General features: G+C 36.4%; 1 protein-coding gene and 1 pseudogene across 6 annotated transcripts; both read right to left on the bottom strand.

Moving 5' to 3' along the window:
* Positions 1 to 4,592: 4,592 nt before the first annotated feature.
* LOC104766623 (pentatricopeptide repeat-containing protein At2g13420, mitochondrial pseudogene) lies at positions 4,593 to 6,338 on the bottom strand (annotated as a pseudogene). Its single transcript, XR_015590913.1, has one exon. The product of XR_015590913.1 is annotated as a pentatricopeptide repeat-containing protein At2g13420, mitochondrial pseudogene (transcript).
* Positions 6,339 to 6,507: 169 nt separating this feature from the next.
* LOC104766625 (uncharacterized) lies at positions 6,508 to 12,201 on the bottom strand. Of its 5 annotated transcripts, none has more exons than XR_015590912.1 (13): positions 11,760 to 12,201; positions 11,548 to 11,678; positions 11,379 to 11,470; positions 10,816 to 10,893; positions 10,242 to 10,572; positions 9,825 to 10,004; positions 8,981 to 9,061; positions 8,428 to 8,646; positions 8,197 to 8,339; positions 7,756 to 7,962; positions 7,254 to 7,477; positions 7,070 to 7,162; positions 6,508 to 6,985 (listed from the first exon to the last, which is right to left on the bottom strand). XR_015590912.1 is itself a non-coding variant. In XM_087501648.1 (13 exons), the coding sequence occupies exons 1-13, from the start codon at positions 11,956 to 11,958 to the stop codon at positions 6,791 to 6,793; spliced, it is 2,133 nt and encodes a 710-aa protein (XP_087357774.1). In that variant the 5' UTR covers positions 11,959 to 12,201; the 3' UTR covers positions 6,508 to 6,790. The 5 variants fall into 5 exon arrangements, 3 of the variants coding, with proteins under 3 accessions (XP_087357774.1, XP_087357773.1, XP_087357775.1); XR_015590911.1 differs by having other exon boundaries at positions 10,816 to 10,929; positions 11,760 to 12,065; XM_087501648.1 differs by having other exon boundaries at positions 7,756 to 7,922.
* Positions 12,202 to 15,880: the final 3,679 nt, after the last annotated feature.

Below are 15,880 nucleotides of genomic sequence, written 5' to 3'. Positions count from 1 at the left end.
AAGACCAACAAGATGATGGACATGAGCTAAAACACGTATCATTCTCTTCCTTGGAACCTGGCCATAGATATCACAAGGAATCATTGGTTGTTGTTGATGGTATATCATCTAATCTTGGATGTGTTATTGGTAAGACTAATGAGTGTATGAATGATCCTGAGCTTGTTCAAGATGATTCTCTTGTTGGAAAAGAGTTTAAAGAGCTCAAACATGGGAAGTTTGTCAATGAATGAAGCTGAATATTCTCCTGATGAGAAGACCCTTTACGTTTTGACTTTTGGATTATGTCAACCCTAAAAGAGAACATAAAGTGATTAGAGTGGTTGAGAAAAGGAAACAGTCAAAGTTCTCTTTTGATTTATTGGCTTACAGCTCACTTACTGGTTTGTTTTGCAAGCCAAATCTGGAGGTAGGAGCCAAATTGTTGCTTGAAGAGAATAAAGTTTTCAGAAGGACGATAATCTTTGGTAGAGTTGTGATTAAATGGAAGTACTGGTCTTTGTTTTCACGAATGATTCAAGCTATTACGGATTGCACAAATACCGAGCTTATGGCCGAGAACATTGCACTTCTAGAAGAGGATAAAGGTTCAGATACTCATGGAGAACTCAAGCTAAAGATTTATCCTCTGATGGAGAAACACCACAGCTTGGCGGGACAGTTGTATAACCTGCAGAGTGAAAGAAAAAGAGCTGCTCCTGCGGACAGTTTGGTTAAAGAGTTTAGGCAACCTTTGAGGAAGCTGCTAGGATGGTCAAAGAGGCAGAAAGCTTATAATCAGACCTGGAAATTCAAATACATACAAAAAGCTTTGTTTAAAGTTCTACTACAGAATGAACAACATAAACTCTTGCAAGGAAGGAACATTAAATGTAAAATGAGGAAGATTATCATTTTTAACTCGGGTTGTCACTATTCTACAAACAATAAGTGTGTCTCTTATCATTGCCCAGAAATTGTATTTTCATGGTTAAAGAAGCTTCATGAGATGGGTGTACTTGTGAGTTTAAAGAAAATTGCAGGAATGACCATTCGATGGGATACAGAAACTCAACATTGGATAGTGAATGCATGGTTAAAGGTTCAAGTGTGTTCTGGTTTCAGCTTAGAAGCGTGGGTTGGGTTGAAAATCGATCATTGGAAGCGTGGGTTGGGTCAGAGAAGATCCCATTTCCACGCACTTATGCAGCTCAGATTAAAAGATGTGGAGAGACATCAAGGCAAATATGTTTCTCCAAGGCTGGTGACTTCTTTTCTTCTGCTCATGGATGTACCACAGCTCCGCAGAGAGAGATAAAATCGCAACAAGCAGAACTATGTTCCGCTATTTTTAAAAGAGAAAATAGGAATATTAATAAGAGTTTTGAATGGCCGAGTAAGGTGGAGAAAGACCACAAGATTCAGGAAACCGTTCTTGTGTTCTGGGGATATATGTTTGGAATAGAAAAGAAGATTGCAGGTGGTTTAATATGTGGCAATGTAAAGTTTCGCCTGAAGCACAAATGGAAATTTAGGATGAAGGCTCGTTGCAGCAAATATGAACTGGTTTGTGTAGTAGAAAAGAAGAAGCTAAAGAATGTTAAAGTAGGTGCTAATCACGATAAGAACAGCTTCTTGTTTAAACAAAGGTTTGTCTATGTTTTTCTTCTAAGACCGCCTGATACTCATCATGAAGCTGGGTTCCACTACTATTTGGGGCAGTTCAGTACTGATCTTCAAAGTCAAAAGACGCAGGCCATAGATGATAACCAGACCAAAGAGATGGATATGAAAGAATTGTTAATGCAGGCCATGTATGTTGCTAATTCTCTTGCTGGATTTTGTGTTTATGAAGTATTCCATTTCCAAATGCCACCTGAGATCTATATCAAGGGTTCATCACCAAATATCAAGATTATCATCCTTGAGGACAGGGATGTTCTGAGGGGAGTATTGTGACAGGAATAATAACTTGGTTTGGTAATCTTTTGGTTATTATCTAGTTTAGTATGTATTTTGGTTTGTTTATCCAGTTTAGCAAACACATTATATGTTGAGAGATAAGTTGCAAAATAGTACATTTTTGAAACATAATTAGGAAACTAATACATTTACTATTTACAATTTGCAAAACAATCACCTTTCACTATTTACATTACTTTCTAACCCTAAAAAAAACTTATTATTTACAAATATGCCATTAAAATATTTAATTATTTATTACATTACCCCTTTAATCTAGTAATTAAAATAAGAATCAATATAAATTTTGTTTTCTAAAATTTTTAGCTATATAAAATTCTATATTTTTGCATCTACTATTTGATATCTATTTTTTTTAAAGATTTGTTTTTATTATGTAAAATAAATTTCATAAATTTTTATCCGTACAACTTAGTAACTGTACGGATGTAATCCGTACAATTTATCAAGTGTACAGATGAATATTAATACATACATTTTAAGGTGTACAAGTCATTTAGTATACATATGTATATTAATATACATATTTCATCCGTACAGTTGATATAAAATATATTAAATATAAATAAAATAAAAATATTTATATTTTTGTATTTCCGTACACTAAATGAGATGTACGGATGCAACTACCCTTTTGTAATTTCACACCACTACACTCTACCCCACTTTATCATCTATCTCACATCCTTTCTATTACACAAATAGTAAAACCCACCTATTTTTCTAATTATAAATAGTAATTGTACTAAAAACCCTATTATGTTTTAAAAATGTACTACTTTGCAAATTTACCCTTATATGTAGGGGGTGTATTGAAACAATGATTTTGGAGGATTTGATGGGATTTAGAAAATTTGGAATTTTGATAGATTTTAGGGGAGTTGATATGATTTATGGTAAAATTCTTTCAAATCCCACCTAAAACCATTAGATTTGTATTTCTTTATTTTTAACTAAACAAATCCTCCAAAATCTTCCAAAATCCTCGAGAATCCCTAAAACTTATTAAAATCCAAATCCACAAACTGTTTTGAATAACTGTGGATTTCAAAGTAGATTTTTAAATCATCAGTTGAATAACAATAGATATCATGAGACCTTTTAAAATCCATGATTGAATAACATATGATTTGTAACTTTTACACAAATCACCTAAAATGTCAGGTTGAATACACCCCCCGTAATCCTTTCTCGTTAGTGAGAATCAATCAACCAAATAACAATTATATCTTCTTCTCTCTCACTCTATGTACGATTGTTCATCATCAAACATCATACATAATCAAATCTTAGTTCTCTGAGTTGGTTCTTCTTCCTTTGTAACCTTCTCTTAGCCTTTAATTTGCCCTTTTCTCGTTCTCTCGGTGAGATCTGATTTGGGATTCAATTTACTGTCACAGAAAGATCCATGCATGTGTTCTTATAATTGTTTCTGATAATATAGTTGATCTCCTGGAAAATTAGGATTAAGATTAGCGTTGAGGGATACGACACTTCGCTTCCTCGTCTTGATACCCATAGAGCTAGCGTTAAAAAATCATTTCAAAGCATGTGGAGAAGTTCATCATGTTATGGTTTGCAGAGACCCTGAAAAAGATGGCTGTCCAGAGGTTTGTGGCTTCTCCTTTACCAGTTGTGAAATCGCTCAAGTTAAATAGTGCCTAGCTAGGTAACAACTTGGTTCTTGTTTCTTAAAACAGGTCTTCTATTGTTGTTCTGCTACTAGGGTCGCATACTTTTGCACACACGAGTAAATTATATTGGTTCTTTTCTTTCGTTTTTTTTTTCCTCTTCATGTGGACTGATCACTGATGTTTTTGTTCTCAAAAGGTTTGTTTGTGGCTTCTTCCTCCAATTATTTGTGTATTTTTGTTTCTCAGCTTTCTTATTTCTTTTCCTCTTTGTTGCAGCCGGGCTTTAATTTACTTTTACGGACTAGGTGCAGTACATAATGCCGTGAAACTTTGTCGAACTAAAGTGGGAGAATGGAAACTAGTTGCTAAACCCTTGCCAATGCCGCAACCGAAATAAAACTATAACCGCGACGGGCCCCCTTGTCCTCGATACTTGGAATGTGCTAAGGCATAAAGACGTGGAGAAGGCTTGAGCTTCTTCGTTCTGGTTCAAGGGTGCAACACCTCGAAATGCGTATAACTTGTGGGTTTCCCAGCTGGATAGACTGCCCCACACGATCGAGATTAGTTGCCCCAACAGATTTATCCGTTGTGTTGCTTGTGTCAAGAATCTACAGAAGCAAGAGATCATCTTCTGCTGGCTTGTGATTTCAATGTTGTCATCTGGAACCTAGCTCTCCAAAGACTGAAGTTGACATGCATCGACTGATTTTAGAAGTTGGAATGAATTAATCAAGTCGAGGCAGAAGAGGAAAGACGTACACGTCTCCTTCTACGCTCCGGAAATTTGTAGCTCAGGTCGTTGTCTTTGCAATTTGTTCCCCCGTATACTATCTTCAAGAACATAGATAAAAAAAAAAATCATTAACACCATCAGACATGGGAGAAATTTCTGGAATTTCTATAATTATTTGAGAAATTCTGAGTTTAATTATAGTACATTTTATTTCAAAAATACACATACTTATTATTACTCTAAAATTTAACCCACATAAATTCAATAACAACTTCTATTAATTAATTGCAAATACACCAAAATATAGATTACACGGTAACATCCTCCTATTAAATCTAAAGAAACTCAATCTTTTTTTTTTTACTACAAAATGAGAAAGACAAGAAATCAGATTTTGACTCAATGTCTTTTACATTTGCCAGTATACTTCATCTCTTGTAAGGCTCAAAAGGATATCTCTGAAACTCAGAGCCAAATGTGATAGATTCCTCGTCGAGTTTCTTCTTCAACCTCCTCCAAGTCCTCAACTTATTAGACTGTATTAATCCTTTATACAATGTCTCAAACGTTAGCTTTTGTGGCAAGTAACCCTTCTCTATCATCTCCACAAAATACCCACAAGCCTCCTTCCATTTCTCCGTACTACACAACCCATGAATCAATGACGTATACGAGTCCAAATCCGGACCAGTTTCACTTGCTTTCAGATCATCCCATATCTCTTTCACAGTCTCCATCTTCCCCAAATTGATAAACGTCCCCAACAATACATTATACGTCTGCGTACTTGGTTTACACAATCCATTCTTCATCTTCCTGTACAGATTCATTGCCCCTTTAGCATCTTTCCTCCCTTTGTATTCTTTGAAAAAACAATTGTATGTCGCAGAAGACGGGCTTATCCCAGTTTCCACCATTGTTTCAAGCAACTCTTCCGCTTCCTCCAATCTCCCACAAGAACAGAGACATTTAACAACCGAAGTGTATGTTTCAATCGTCGGACTGATCCCTTTCGCCTTCATCAGCTTCAACTTATCCAACGTCAGCTCAGACTTATGAGCTCGGCTATACATATGAAGCACGATGGAAAAACTCGTAACATCAGGCTCAATCCCTCTCTGACGCATTTCATCGAACACCTTCTCTGCATTCCTCACATTCCTCTCGAACCTTTCTTCCGGATGCAAACTTGCCGTCCGACAAATCCCATTGAGCAAAACATTATACGTGACAACGTTCGGTTCAATCCCAGACTCAATCATCTCCGCTAAAAACTTCTCCGCCATATCAATCCTCCTAAGCTTACACCAACCAGCAATCAAAATCGTATAAATCTTCTCATCACACCCAAACTCTTCTTTCCTTTCATTAAAAACCCCAACAGCCATCTTCGTGTAACCGTACTTACAAAGCGTATCGAGAAGAAACCCGAACTCGACAACACCGAAACGACGGTTCTCGAGGAAACAAGGCGCATCGTCGAAAGCACGAAGCGCTTGACGCGTAAGCCCCGCGGCGATTAACCGTTTGGTTAGGGTTAGAAACGTCTCAGGAGAGGTTTGATCCATCTCCAAGATGAGTTGTCGAACGACGTCGAACTGACGAACGCGTCCGAGGATATCGATGATGAGATTGAAGGAGGTTGGTGTTGGTGTTGAAGGAGAAGGTAAGGAGCGTAGATACTGGAAGAAGGAGAGGGCGATTTTGGAATTGTGACGGAGACGGAGGAGGGTTTGGTGGATTAGGTCGGGAGAGAGTGAGATGCCGTTGAGCTGTAGAGATGATTCCATGAAGTGGAATGGGTTGTGGTTTGTTATAAGCATTTGGGAGATTAATTCGGCGTCGGAGGATGGTTCGAGTTTTGGGAGATTGAGAGTGAAACCGTCGGTAGAGAGGGTGGAGAGACGGCGGCGGAGTTGAAACGCCGGTGATATTTGCTTCAGCAGCATCATTTTGGCGACTGACTGTGTTAACAAAATTTGCAAATTATGCCATGAACCGTTATGTGGGAGATTTTTTCCAAGTTGGGTCGGGTATTTTTAAGATTATGAATTCGGGTCGGGTTTATTGAGTTGGGCTGAACCCTCCAGTGCTTGGCCCATTTAGCCCCAAAATGAATCGATCGAAGGTGAAGAAGGGTTGGTTGTGTAGGCTAGAGATAGGAAACAAAAAAAATTAGAAAAATTTCATCATCTTCCATTAACAATTTTCATACAAGTTCTTCCTCTTTAATCTTTTTTTCGTGCCCTTTATTTTATTAGTACGTTGATAACGATGAGGAGTTTGAACCGTATAAGCAGAAAGAATCATACAAAAAAAAAATCAGCCACGAGGTTACACAAAAGTAAAAAAAGTAAATATTTTTTTGGCCATTCGAGAGAATGGCGGTAGATCAAAATCATAATCAAGGTTGTACAATCTTGGAGAGTTGTTGATGCTAACCTGTACAACTTCTTAATCACTCATTAACCATATGCTCTCTATCTTCTACCCATTGTGGACTCGATTCTGCCAAGGCATGCTCTAGTATTTTTCCTCTCTTTACCTCTTGAGTTCTCCTTCGGTTTGATTCTAGTGTTATGAGCAAAGCTGTTATGTCAGCAGGACTGACTCCGCCTACTCTACTTGCCTGCCCGATTGTCTCTGGTCTCACCTGAATTTATAATCGTTCACATCATAAGAAGATAAGCTATATATAAACCACACTCATTCTACTAAAAAAACTACTTTAACACACCTTTGAAAGTTTTTCACGCCCTTCATGAGATAGAGTTGTCAGCGAATAGTAATCCAAATCCGCTGGAAGTCGTCTATGTTGTTGGTGGACCATCTATTAAGGATGCATTTTTCAATTCATGTCCATATCTCCAAGCAGGCAAGGAGTATGTATTTAAAGGAGCAATGTAGCAGACAGAACATACCTGCTGGAGTTGGTTTTGCTGGCGCACAATGAAACCTTCATATTTTATATCGATCTCTACACACTCTTTTTCCATTCTAGATAATGTTTCATTTCCAAAGCCATGCTTCTCAAGAAGCTTGTAGTGGACATGAGGTTTCTTTAGTAGACTGTCTAGTGTTGCAGATTCTTTGACTGGCTGAGAAGACACGTTAGAAACTTCAGCAGCCAAATCACCTCCAGCAACTGCAAGCAATACACATCATCAACTTATGCAATGTGTTCAGTTTTGCCAATCTTAGTACGTTTGCTTAAAGAGAGAGATACTGAGCTCCATGTGTTATTACAGTCAGTACAAAAAAAGTTGGTGGAATTTTGTCAAATTTCTTCTGCGTAAATACTCTCATTCCACATAGCTTTTCTAAAGAACTATCCCATGTTAAAATGGATGCAAGGATCGACAGCATAAACTCGTTCTAAAAATAAAACTTAGCTGGTTTGGGGGAATGGAATAGGTAGACAACCTGAAATCTTAACAGTTTTCAGTCTCTTCTTCTCTTCTGAAATCTTTGCTTGCTTCTCTTGGTACAACTTCCATCGCCTATCATCTATCAATCCAAGTTCACGCCCTAGAGGTGTGAGTCGACTATCCGCATTATCGAATCGAAGAAGAAGACGATGTTCTGAACGGCTGTCATTGAGAAAAAGAAAACATATATGACTATCCTGCACTGTGAACATACATACGTACTGATCAAGAACTTTAGTGGTAATAGACTATAAGTACAAGACTAAAAATGTTCATGTGAACAGAAAAATAAAAAAGGAAGTTTTAAAAGTCAACCCCATAGAACAGTATATCAAGAAAAGTTAAGATCACATTAAGTTTAAATGAAAACTTCAGAAACATATAAAGAATGGAGGAGATCTTAGGATTATGAGCAAGAAAAAGAAATGGAACTTACCTTGTTAGCATGCGGTATGGCTCTCTGAGATCCTTTGTGACTAAATCGTCAATCAATGTACCTATATAACTGCTTTCCCTCTCAAGTACAATGTGTTTCTTACCATCCGAGTGTCTGGCAGCATTGATTCCAGATAAAATACCCTAATATGAAATAAATAACAGAGATTGGTTCCACCATATTTACAACGTCCATCATTAAGGAAATCGAAATCTCGTACAGATCAGTCACCTGTGCGGCAGCCTCTTCATAACCAGTTGTGCCATTGATCTGACCAGAGAAAAAAAGACCTTCAATTTTCTTCGTCATAAGGGACCTGGAACACTGATGAGCTGGCAAATAATCATACTCAACAGCATAGGCAGGCCTAAGCATGGAGCAATTTTCAAGTCCTGGCAAGCTTCTTAGAAGCGGCAGCTGGAGATTCTCTGGCAGGCCAGTTGAAAATCCCTATGGAATTACCAACCAATGAAAAAGATGGTTATAACAAAGACATTACACCCGTAAGAAGATATATACGACGCCTTGAAAGACTTAATAAATAGCAACCAAGCTAAGATATATTTGCTCTAGTCTTGAAAACTCGACTTACAAAACCTCACATAAAACTACTGAGCAGTAAAGAACTTCAGGCTTGCTCTAACTATACGTAAAGAAAATTACTGGACAAGCACATGCTGTAGATATTAACATTTAGAGACAAACTAGGTTCCTTTCTCATCCTTAGGCTTCACTGCCGAAGACAATAACAACTAGAGAAATCATAATTAAGGTATGCATCAACCTGCACATAGATCTCAGGAACGTCTCGGCCCTCTGGTTCGAGGAATATTTGATGGGACTCTTTGTCTTTGAACCTAACAATCTGAAACAAAATAAGAATTTTAGGACTAGCAAAGTCATATAAGAATTTATAAAGTTCATCCAAAGCAGTTTACGAGGAAGAGTTCAACAAATTCTATGTGCACTGTAGAAACAGAAAATGCAAGATTGATTTTCGGAATTAGAAGAATCACCGTCAAGAAAAGAGAATATAAAGGACCTTCAGGACTTTGCAAATGAAAATTAACAAAAATGTAGAGCAATTTACAGGACATCAGCATATGTAATTTGCTACTGTGACATCATCCACGGTAGAAACAAAGAAATATCAAAGAACTGAGAATTTTTTGGATTACTGCTTTATTTACTCCTTGAGAAATGACTTACACTTACTGAACCAAGTAAAAAAAATCCAAGGAACCAATGGGTTTGTTCTAGAGAACCTAAAACTCTCCCAATGTCTTTCCAAAGGCCTCAAAACCAACCAAACATTCAACAGTCCCACTGATCTGTTCCATCCCCTATTGATTACTCATGCTCTCAAGGCTTACACTATTTTGCTATCCATTATGTAGCAGCTGAACTCTCGTCTACTTATAAAGACTTACTACTATATGTTTGCATGTTGGAACAGGAACAAGTCTTATAATTACTTTTGTGTAGCAAATTTGGATTTTCATGGTCCTGCTCACGGTTAGATTCCAGTATTTGGCTCAAACATTACCAACTGTATCAACTATGTCTAATGTAACTTCCCCTTGGTCCAAGACAGAGATAATACAAAGCAAAAGACGTCAAGAATTTACCTTGTCCTCAATGGAAGGGCAATACCTAGGCCCTTTTGCTTCAACCCATCCACCATAAGTTGGGGTCTCATGCAAATTATCTCGGATTAATTGGTGTGTTAAGTTTGTCGTGCGAGTTAGGTAGCAGCACATTTGCTCTCTCTCGATATGAAATTCTGGGTCAAAACTAAACCAGCTGACCTGGGAAAAGAAAATTAATGTTCAGCGTCTTCAAATTTAAAAGGAGAGAAAGAAATGAAATACTGTTCCACTGGTGAGAAAATTATTTTTAAAGCGCCCAATGAATTTGGTCAAACTGATCTCGGAAGAAAGTTTAAAAGACTTTTGTGTGCTGGCTACTCGCCGAGTGAGATGCTTTAAACCATGTAACCATGTATTGATCCTGAATAGCCTAATTTTATAATTGCATAGTGATACCTCTTCGTCTCCATGTTGAGCCTCCAAATTGGAAAAGTCTATAGTCCGGCGATCCACACGCGCTGGAGTACCAGTCTTTAAGCGATCTGTTTCAAATCCAAGTTTTTGCAAATTCTCTGTCAATCCTTGTGAAGCTGACTCGCCAGCTCTTCCAGCTGGCATAGACTTTTTACCGACCCAAATCTTCCCACTCATAAAGGTTCCAGTGGTGAGAATAACGGAAGGTGCATAAAAGTTCATCCCGAAAAATGTGGCTACGCCTTCCACATTGTCATTCTTCCCAACTAGGATATCTGTTACCATTCCCTCTCTAATACAGAGATTTTCAGTGCTGGCATACCAAGGAAATTTTACAGTTATTAGCCAGAATAGAAGAAATCATAAATAATTGTGAATAAGAAACATATAGACCTTCAAATTCAAGATTGTATACTTGCCATAACTTGTTGTGAGTAAGTTTTAAATTTTCGGCATCTTATGTCTGCTTAACAATTAATTTTGAAAGCATACCCCCAATAGTCAAATTTGTGACCCCAAAAAGATCTGTAAACAACAGGTAAAAACTTCAGCAAACCTTTCCACTATCTTTTTCATCTCCATGGCATATTCTCTTTTGTCGGTCTGAGCACGTAACGATCTTACAGCAGGGCCCCTGGAGACATTTAGAATACGCTTCTGTAAATAACATCTGCACTGTTAAGATACAACATCAGCGGTAAAAATTTGAACACATATCATAAGGTGTTCAGCGACAGTGACAAATAAGAAACAGTATCTGTAATTCTATTTACACCTATAAGTTAACAAATTAAAGGAGGGTGGGTGTTCTTTTTTTCGAAACTATATAAAACAATAGGGGCCTGTATAGTATAGGAAAATGAGACACGACCACTGCTCGAGAAGATAAGTGAAACCACATCAGAGACATTGCACTGAGACAGAGTCATAAACGTTCAATTTGATCTCCTTCTCAAAACTCTGATACAAGTCAAACAAAATTCGTTTGATTAAAACAATCCTCTAAAGCTAATCCCCAAACCTCACCTAGGAAGATATAAAGCATCTGCGTATCCATACATATGTTGCCAACCGCACAGAGCAAGAGTTTCACTGAGAAAAGAAATTAGAAACAATTACCTATCAGCAACTTTCCCAATATCACCACCAAGTGCATCAACTTCATGTACCAATTGTGATTTTGCTGGTCCGCCTACTGCTGGATTACAAGGCTTCACGGGTAACAAACAATATATCTCAGCATAATTCTAACAAGTATGTACACACAATTACGATTAAAATTCCGAACCTGCCAAGCTATTCGATCGAGGTTCAATGTGAGAAGCAGAGTACTAGCACCCAATCGAGCAGAGGCTAAGGCCGCTTCGCACCCAGCATGTCCCGCACCAACCACAATAACGTCGTAGGTCGAATCAGCACCTACAGATTACTACTACCCGTCTAAGCAAATGTACAAAACTGCCTAAAAATTGGAGATGATGAGAGTGAAGTGGTTGTCACCTGAAGAAGAACTGAAGCTTGCGGCGTAGGTACGGCTAAGGAAGAGTTGGCGAGGGCGGAAGTTGCGGCGGCGGAAGATGCAGAGACGAGGAGAGCGAAAAGGTAAGGAGGAAAAAGAACGAGAGGGGACAATACAAGGGAAGCCGCCGTAGAGATGGCGAAGACTGACTGAGGCGGAGGCGGTGACGGCGGCTCTCATCTCAAGGCGGAGGTTGCGACTTGTGGACGAGTGTGTCAGAGAGCGGACCAAAGGGGTTTGTGGTGGTGTTTCTCAAGAGCTAAAAACGTTTGTGGTAAAATTGATCTTTAACTTCTTTTTTTCTTTCACAAATTATCTTAACTTAATTATTATTAAGAGCTAATTGCGAACAAAAAAAAAACTTATTATTAAGTGCTAGTAAACATTCAATAGATATATTTACAAAACTATACTGCTGGTGGTGGTTATTTTTAAAATTTAATATGTTTAAATATTTATAATTTTAAATTTTTTATTAAGTTTAGATTTATCAATTATAATATTTTAAACTTTTTTAAAGTTTAAAATTTACTATATATAGTTAAATTAAATAGTTCAACTATAAATCCGAATTAAACTTGTAATATACCATAGAACTATATTTGTTTAACACAATTTGTCATTGTTGTGAATCATCATATAATACATAAAGTTAATAAAAATTTATTCTGCATATATTGTGATTTGAATCTTAAAACGGACATATATTACTCAATTAATATAAAAATGTGTGTTCAATATACACATATGGTAAATTTATCATATATAGTAAATTTTTAAATTTTAAGAAGTTTAAAATTATGAATATTTAAAAGTATTAATTTTTTTAAATAATACAGACGAGTTATATGACATGGCGAGTTCTATATATGACATGATGATTTTAAATCAATAATAATAAAACAATTAATGGCATTCAATACTAATAGTTTCCATAATATATTTAATTCTCAAAACACTCTACAAAAATACTAGTATAGATAAAATTCATATTATTTATTACTAATTAAGTTATCCATCTGCGTCCCGAGTCGTGCCTACGTTAGGCAATATGAAGCCTTCGCCTCCGACCCCATCTTTAGAAAACAATTCAATAACTTATTAGATTACTTTTAGCGTAATTCTAAGAAAATATCTTACTTCACAAGGGCACGAGATAGGTTGTCCTGGGGTGAAACCTCGGACAGGAAATTTACAGTAAAATCTGCATATTCCATGTTGGTTGCAGATCCTTCTTTTAAGCAGAGTATGGTAGGGTTTTATCACCGTGTATGGCATATTGTTGCGCCAAAGAGGATCAGGGTTTTACTCTGGCTGGTTGCTAATCAAGTAACTATGACCAATTCAAAGAGGTATCGTCGTCATCTAAGTAATACGAGTGTTTGTCAGATATGTAATGGGGGTGAAGAGACCATAATGCATGTGCTGAGAGATTGTCCTTCTGTTGGTGGCCTTTGGATGCGTGTTGTACCCAGTCGGATAAGGCAGGCTTTCTTCAAAGGTTTGGTCCTTGAATGGTTGTATGCAAATTTGGGATTTGCTGATGGATCAGCGGAGGATGCTTGGTCAATGTTGTTTGCCATGGGATTTTGGTGGATTTGGAAATGGTGGGGTGGGTCTATCTTCGGGAAGGTTAGTCGCTGTCGGGATAAAGTGTTTGTGAGAGGTTTAGTGCAGGAAGATCGTAAAGCGCATATGTTGGCTCTTGATGGAGTTGGGAAACCTTCGCGTGTTGAACGAATGATTGGAAACCTCCTGCGCAAGAATGGATGAAACTAAACACGGACGGGGCGTCGCATGGCAATCCGAGGTTGGCTACAACAGGTGGTGTGATACGACAGGGTGTTGGCGTGGTGGATTTGTACTAAAAATTGGGATATGCTTGGCCCCGTTAGCAGAATTATGGGGTGTCCACTACAGTTTATATATAGCTTGGGGGAAGAACATTCAGAAGCTGGAGGTGGGGGTGGACTCGGAGTTAGTAGTCGGTTTCTACTGACATGGGTTAGTGATTCTCATCCTTTGTCATTTCTGGTACGCTTGTACCATGATTTTTTATCAAGGGACTGATTAGCCCGAATTTCGCATGTGTATAGAGAAGCTAATCGTCTAGGTGATGGGTTAGCTAACTATGCGTTTACTTTACCGTTAGGTTTCCAATTGTTGGATTTTATTACAAATGTTGTAGAAGGGATGATGTCCGAGAACTGCGTTTGCAAGGCATATCCTTTCGTAATATATTTTCTTTATTGTTCTAATAATATAGGGCAGATCTTGTCTTCCCGTGCACTACCAAAAAAAGAGAGAACATTTTACTATAGAAACATAAAGGGATAATTGCACAAGTGATATTTTAATAAATTGAATAAATGCTTTGATACTTTTTTTTCTTCCTTAACTTTTAAACGTGATGTTTTATAAATGAGTTACTGATTTTTTTTGTTTGAAATTTTTGAAATTAGTAATGTAGTTAGTAATAAAGAAGGAAAATATTGTGAAATGACCTTAGTGCAGTAGCCAAATGTAAGTCCTTAATGCACAAGACACCATCATATCAGAGATAGAGTCTCGCTCTCGCTCCCTATGAATGTAGGGATTAGGCTAATGGGCCGACATGTTGTGGCCCAATGGTTGACAAAAAAAAAAAAAAAAATATTGGACTAAATTCAAGGGGGGGTGTATTCATGTAAAATTTACAAATCCTATGTTATTCAATGTTCATTAAAATTCACTGTTATTGAACTGATGATTTAAAAATCTACTTTAAAATCCATTGTTGTTCAAAATAGTTTGTGGATTTGAATTTTAATAAGTTTTCAGGATTATGGAGGATTTAATATGTTTAACAACAGTGGATTGATAATACTAATATTAATCCTCTAGGCAGGGTTCTGCGAGTTTTCATAATTGATAACAATTATGTACCGGCCCAAAGAATATTAACTTGAGAGGTCAAACATATTTTTTTAATTACTAATCGATTTATGTATCGGCCCAAAGAATAATATTAATATTATGCGGTCTAAATGAAAGGCCCAATAATTTTTAGATACCTAGCTAGGAAAACTCTAAAAAAAAAGATATATAAACCTAAAATATTGTGTCTGTTTGATTCATCTTAGTAAAAGATGGTATCTTATGTTGTGATGGTCATCTTCTCATCGTCAAAAACCTTTCAGATTTGTTAAGAATTCTAAATACGATCTAGACATTCATGACAGATTTGAAGCTATCTTCACTACTCTCAAATTCATAAACTTGTTAATCGATAAGATGGCATCTTATCTTATGATGGTCATCTTCTCGTCCTCAAAAACGTTTTAGATTTGTTAAGAATTCTAAATCCGATCTGGACATTCATGACAAATTTGAAGGTATCTTCACTAATCTCAAATTCATAAACTTGTTAATCGATAGATAGTTTTTTTCTTTTTCTTTTTCATATTATGTATTGTATTTTTTTCATTTGTTAAACTGAATTATGATGAGATTTATTTAATCACTGATTAACATATTCTCCACAAACTCCTAGATTCATTGTGTACTTATCCATAATTTTTTAAATCTATGCAATTCTTAAATCTTTGATTTTTATAATTTTTGTATTGAATAATTGTCTCTAATTCATATATATTCCAGTCTAAATCTCGATTCTTATTTTAGTTTATTGAGATAATTTATGTATTGAACATGATAATCATCAGAAACATTTTAATTTTGTAACCAATTCCAAATCTAAATGGGCAGCTTATGAAAGATTTAAAGGTATCTTCGATAATCTCGAATTCATATAATAATTAACGATAGTTAGGTTTTTATAGAGTACTGTTCTTCAAATTAAATATTGTAAATGGTTTCATTTGTAAAACTGATGAATTTAGATGAGATTTATTTAATAGCTTATTAATTAACATGTCATTATATGCATATAATCTTAAATTTATAGTGTGCTTATTTGTAATGTTTTTAAATCAATACAAGTCTTAGATCTTGAATTTTGTATCAAATTATTATCTCTTTTACATATATATTTAATCCCGAGATTCAATTTTTATTTTAGTTTACTTGAAATAATTTTTGCTAGAATAAGATAACAGTCAAT

Source organism: Camelina sativa, chromosome 19 (assembly GCF_030686135.1).
Source record: "Camelina sativa cultivar CO46 ecotype springtype chromosome 19, ASM3068613v1".
NCBI lineage: Eukaryota > Viridiplantae > Streptophyta > Magnoliopsida > Brassicales > Brassicaceae > Camelina > Camelina sativa.
Note: the sequence above shows the minus strand (reverse complement) of the source record. Positions and strands in the feature narration are given on the sequence as shown.